Genomic DNA, 6,000 nt, shown 5'->3' with positions numbered 1-6,000 from the left:
TATTTATACAAAGTGGATTCACTATGCACATGGTGTCTGATATGCAAGTGGAGGGCATATGGGCTGTCACTCCGCAAAATGCGCATCGGTTTGCTCGAAGTGGTTGAGTTACTCGAGGTGATGAAAACACGGATCCCTTGTTCCCGAAAAGTTGTCGGTCGTCACATCAAGCAACTGTTGCGCTCGTGAACCTCCAATCCACAAGGTGTGTTGCTTCCGATCATGCGGCCGACGGACCGGGTGACCGTCGACGGACCGTTTGGGTGACCGTTGACGGACAGTTGGGTGACCGACGGACAGGTGATTTACGGACCGACTAATACATGTGCATATTTACCCATCAGTATGATATTTGCATGGTGCTTAGATCTCATCCGACCCGTCTCACAAACAAGGATTCGTGAAACGTTCTCACACAAGTGTGACCCTTTATAATTAAGAGTGCGTCTTTTTTGAAATATTCCAACGAAAACTCAAAATATTATCCAAATATCCTTTAATTTAAATTTGGCCCAAAATGAAAATTAACAAATAATTATAATGAAAAATGTCAAATTCATCATCGAATTATATACAAGGTTACAATTTCATAATTTAAACTCAAAAAATTATAATCGAATCCCTGAATAACTCAAAATCATGTAATTATATATAAAATGACATATTTATCCAATTTTTGTTGAAATATAATAGTTATGATATTAAAAATATATATATATTTTAATAATTTTAAATTAAAAAAAATTAAAAAGTAAAGCAAAAATTTGTCCCCAACCCACCCTTGTCTTTGTCTCCAGGCCGAAGACGAATGCGGGGGAGTTAGGGGTGAATTTTTGGGTTATTAATTTAAAAGTTATTACGTATTTTTTTTAAAAGGCAACTTTCATGTAAAATTCTGGGTGAAAAGGCCATTTTATGTTCAATTGAATGATTTTACACCGTTCAGAAATCCAATTGTATTTCAAGCTGGATGACTTAATTGTATTTTCTTGTGTAACTCAATGACTTATTTAATTTTTCATATTTATATCATAGACATTGAGTAAATACTCAATTTAGTCATCCACTATATTGATTTTTTTTATTTAATTCTAAATGATTTTTTATTCTTAATTATGGCATGGGCTTCAATGGTTTTACCTAATTAAGTTATTTGTTAGGGATAATTTGATAATTTTTCATCTATTAATACATAATTTAGTCATCTAATTATATTAGTTTTATCCAAATTAGTCATCAACTTTAGTGATTTTACTCAATTTAGTCATCGACTATAGTAATTTTTTTCTAGTTAGTCCTTGATTCTAATGATCAAAATATCGAAGGTCTGACAAATGACTTAATTAGGTAAAATCATCAAAATTTAGGACTCAATTAAGCACAAAAAAATCATTTAGAACCAATTTGTAATCACTATGATTAATGGCTAACTTGGGTTAAGCATAGAGTCAATTAGAACTAAATTGATAAAAGAATCACTAAACTAAGGACTAAATTGGATATGAACTCCATGGTCCGGGTTGGCGAGGCTTTAGCGAGCCGTGATTGGGGCGGTCGTGGACCGGAAGTGAAAAACATGCTCGAGCTTGGACGTTGAGCTCTCAATGAAAGTACCAATGATGGAACTAGTTCACTCGAGATATATATATGGATCAACTAAATTCACATAAATGATAAATTAGTAAAAGAGATAAATGGTAATAATATTTTGTGGATTTAATGTAAGAACATCACAAGGATTGTTTTGTAGAAACAAGACATGGTTGTACAGGCTAGAACATAAGTCACTTATACAAGAAAAACGCAACCAACTTAGCTGAAACTATAGTGGGTCACGAGAACGGGTCAAAGCCCACTGACTAACTGCACGACTTAGTCCAAACCCATCATTCCAGCCTTTGAGACAGATTACATGCGGGAACGGGGAATGATTGTTGCCCCGGGTCGACCCCAGAGCTTAGTCTCGAGTGCCATACATTGATCAGAATTGCCTGTCTGAGTCGGAAGTTTCTCTCTTGGTCCGAACCATCTTCTTGGCCCAAGTCTCCATTTATGTCTAATTCGCCTTCTTGGTTCGAATCGCCTCCCGATCACACTTTTTAAATCCGAATCACCTTTTGAGCCCTGAATATCCATATTAGGTTGCTTCCAATATCTTCATCAGAATCAATCATTACAAATGCAATCTGAAAATTAACTGATTGTGAAGAGAAAGAAAAAGAAAAGACTTTTTTTTTTTATCTCTTTGAACTTGTGCACATAGAAATGAATTAAAAATTGTCCACTTTAAGTGTGACTATGTATAACCATCGGACATCCCCAAGCACAAGAAGAAACTGAAAAATCTCGAGAGCATTCATGGAGGAAATACAGCACAAGAACTTATATGTAAACGGAATTAACATGCACGTAGCTGAAATCGGCCAAGGCCCGGCTATCCTATTCCTTCACGGTTTTCCGGATCTCTGGTATTCGTGGCGCCACCAGCTAATCGCACTTTCCGCCAAAGGCTACCGCGCAATTGCTCCCGACCTTCGCGGCTACGGAGACACGGACGCGCCGCCTTCCGCCTCCAGCTACACCGCTTTTCACATCGTCGGTGACCTCGTCGCCCTACTCGACTCGCTGAGTCTCGATAAGATCTTCCTTGTCGGCCATGATTGGGGTGCCGCTATGGGATGGTACTTCTGCTTGCTTCGCCCAGATCGAATCAAAGCCCTGGTCAATTTGAGCGTGGCTTTCACACCGAGGAACCCTAAATGGAAGCCGGTAGAGTCTATGCGTTTTCTGTTTGGTGACGATTACTATATGTGCCGATTTCAGGTAATTTCTCAATCTATCATGATCATTATCCTGTTTTGATAAGTAATCACTGGAATATACAATCCAACACAACGTTTTATAGCTTAATTTTTCGATTCTCAAATTGAATTAGCATTTCCTAAGAGTGAATAGTAAATTTCTTATTATCTTTTCTTTGATGCATAAATTCACAATATCAATCCATCTTTCACGAATCCGTAAGGATCAGAGTTCCTATCATGACAACACCCACTCTTCCTATCACTGAAAGTAAGTGCAGGGTAGTGATCGCTGATAAAGGTAGCCTTTGATGAGTTCAATGCTTTTCTGTTATTCTATAGGAACCTGGAGAAGCAGAAGAAGAATTTGCTAGTGCTGGTACTGATAGAATAATCAGGAAATTTTTAACAAATCGTAAGCCAGGACTAATTCGAGTGCCCAAAAGTGTAAGATTTGGGGGTTCATCTAATAAACCTATCAACATGCCTTCTTGGTTGTCAGAACAAGATGTGGATTATTATGTGAGCAAATTCAGCAAAAAAGGTTTCACTGGTGGATTAAACTACTACAGAGTTATGGATTTGTGAGTTGAACTTGAAAACTTTTTTTTCTTCTTAAACCTAAAAAATTACTCTGTTTGTTTGCATTGCTCTTGTCAGATAATAGTTCTACACCCGTCCACCCAAGCACGATGAATAAATTAATGTAATAGACTAATAGTTCCTAAATTGTGTCATGTGTGTGGATATGTATGTCTAGCATTTGTTTGTAGATTGTATCCTGGAAATCAGCACCAAAGTATTACCCTTATGAAATTTTATTAGTGTCATGTGTGTTTGATATGTAACAAGAAACAACCTGCATGTTGGGTTGCTGGATCAATGGCTTAATGCTAATATACTGAATCTTAACTGAACAATTATATAGATGGTTAAGTTTCATGAGCTGATTTGCCCTTGTAATTATGATAATTTTGTATTATTGTTTTGTTGAGATAGGAAGCGGCTTATGATCATAGCTATATTGATATATCGCTTAAATGGTGCAGAAATTGGGAGCTGTTGGCACCCTGGACAGGGGTGCAGGTAAAGGTTCCGGTTAAATTTATTGTCGGAGATCTTGACGTGACTTATAACACCCCAGGTGTGAAGAACTATGTAGACAATGGTGGTTTCCAAAGGGATGTGCCATTTTTGCAGGAAGTGGTTATAATGGAAGGAGTGGCACACTTTTGCCACCAAGAAAAGCCAGAAGATATTAATGTGCACATATATGACTTCATACAGAAGTTTGGTTAAAAGCTTCTTCAAGTCACATTCTCTTTCTTATGAATGAAAGAGAGCGGAACACAATCTGGCTATATTTGGATGACTTTTATGACTATGTTTGTAGAGCTTATAGCTTAATTTAAGCTACAAATAATCTATAAATTATGTTTAAATTATGTTTGGTAAAATGATGGAGATTAGAATAATAGCTTATTTTGATTCAAAATAAGGTGATTGGCTTTTAACGTTATTTTTTACTTTTTATATCTTTTTTTTATTAACTTTATTAATTTATAAAAATTGCACTATTTATCATTCATTAGTCAAAATTTTAATATTTCAATTTATCTTTTTATGTCTTTTTTACATGTATAAGCTTATTGAACAACTAATTTTACTATTTATTTTTAGTTAGTTTATTAGTTGAGTTAATTCCATTTTTGGTCCTAGATTTATAGGTGGCATTCCACTTTTAGTCCTCTTTTATCAAAACATTCACATTTGGTCCTACTATTACTGTGGCATGACCTTTTTTGGTCTTCCGTGAACAAAATTGTTGAAATATCGTTAAATACAAAGGTATTTCGGTCTTCAATTACAGATCTTTTCAAAAAAAATAAACATAAAAATATAGCGGGATCAACTTACTTTGTATAAAAATGGTTGAAAAACCATTGTATTTAACGACATTTCAACAATTTTGTTGACCGAGGACCAAAAATGGTCATGCCGCAATAATACTAGGACCAAATGTGGATGTTTTGATAAAAGATGACTAAAAGTTGAATGCCACCTATAAATCTAGGACCAAAAATGGAATTAACTCTTTATTAGTTACTAGGTTTTCACATTTCAATTATTAAGTAGCTTTCAGTTAGGTTTGTGAAATAGAGCTTTTGTGTAATTCATGCAACTCTTTTGATGTTGTTAATAAATGTGATTTTACTTCTGGTGTGAAAAAAACAATATTATGCATGCATAGTCAATTATTTTTATATGCTTAGTTGACAGGGAATTTTTTTTCCTAAATAAAAAAGTATAATAAAAGTTCACTTTTTGACGATAAATAAAAAAGTATAATAAAAGTTCACTTTTTGACGATATTTTATAATAAAAGAAAATTTTGCGGTAGGTTAACCGACTTTTTTTTTATTTTCATTTAGTTTTAACATTTAGTTTTTAAAATAGAATAAAATTTCATGGTGTTTGAAATTTTAAACAAAAAATTAAAATATTAATTAAACAAAAATGTTAACTTTTGTGTCTACAATTTTAGTTTTTTTTTTTTTTTTAGAATCAATTTTAGTTTTCTAATTTTTGTATAATATTAAGGTTAAGATTATTATATAATTTGTGTATATATATAAAGTTAAATTCTTATATTATATATATATTCAAACTAAGATCAAATGAAAAACATGGTACTCTAGTAAAAGTGAGTACATATCTCAATTGTCTATCGGGTCATTAATAAAACACACGTAGAGGTGAGTTCATTTTATAATTATTGTTGCAAGATTTGAAAGCTTAGTAATGATAAGGTTGTAGTATTTGATTTCTCAATGTAGATAGGAAGCCTATTGATATATAGTTTAACTGCTGCAGAGATTGGGGAGCTGTTAACACCATGGACGGGTACGGTTCAGGTAAAAGTTCCGGTTAAATTCATTGCCGGAGATCTTGAAGTGACTTATAACACCCAGGTGTGAAGAACTATGTAGACAACAATGCCCGTTCTTATAAATGAAGATTGCGCAACAGGAAACGGATGTGGGCATGTTGTCACGGACTCGTTTTCCCCTAACGACGTCTCGGCCTTGACTATATTTCCCCTCTAATAGTCAAGTCAGCCTCGTTCCTCCCTTTCCCCTCTAATAGTCAAGTCAGCCTCGTTCCTCCCTCGAGAAGTATGCAAATTAAGCGATGAGAT

At 34.5% G+C, this 6,000-nt stretch overlaps 1 protein-coding gene across 1 annotated transcript; it reads left to right on the top strand.

Annotated features, from left to right (window-relative positions):
* Nucleotides 1-2,257: 2,257 nt before the first annotated feature.
* On the top strand, nucleotides 2,258-4,320 carry LOC116017445 (epoxide hydrolase A-like). Its single transcript, XM_031258031.1, has 3 exons — nucleotides 2,258-2,823; nucleotides 3,144-3,385; nucleotides 3,851-4,320. The coding sequence occupies exons 1-3, from the start codon at nucleotides 2,359-2,361 to the stop codon at nucleotides 4,098-4,100; spliced, it is 957 nt and encodes a 318-aa protein (XP_031113891.1). The 5' UTR covers nucleotides 2,258-2,358; the 3' UTR covers nucleotides 4,101-4,320.
* Nucleotides 4,321-6,000: the final 1,680 nt, after the last annotated feature.

The sequence above is a fragment of the Ipomoea triloba genome, chromosome 4, assembly GCF_003576645.1.
Source record: "Ipomoea triloba cultivar NCNSP0323 chromosome 4, ASM357664v1".
In the NCBI taxonomy this organism is placed as follows: Eukaryota; Viridiplantae; Streptophyta; class Magnoliopsida; order Solanales; family Convolvulaceae; genus Ipomoea; species Ipomoea triloba.
This window is presented reverse-complemented; position numbering and strand designations above follow the sequence as displayed.

Bases quoted from the DNA above. Each gene is read 5' to 3' on its own strand.
- LOC116017445 (XM_031258031.1), top strand. From the start codon at position 2,359: ATGGAGGAAATACAGCACAAGAACTTATATGTAAACGGAATTAACATG. The intron at 2,824-3,143 runs GTAATTTCTCAA...GTTATTCTATAG, and splicing joins ACTATATGTGCCGATTTCAG to GAACCTGGAGAAGCAGAAGA. The intron at 3,386-3,850 runs GTGAGTTGAACT...TAAATGGTGCAG, and splicing joins TACTACAGAGTTATGGATTT to AAATTGGGAGCTGTTGGCAC.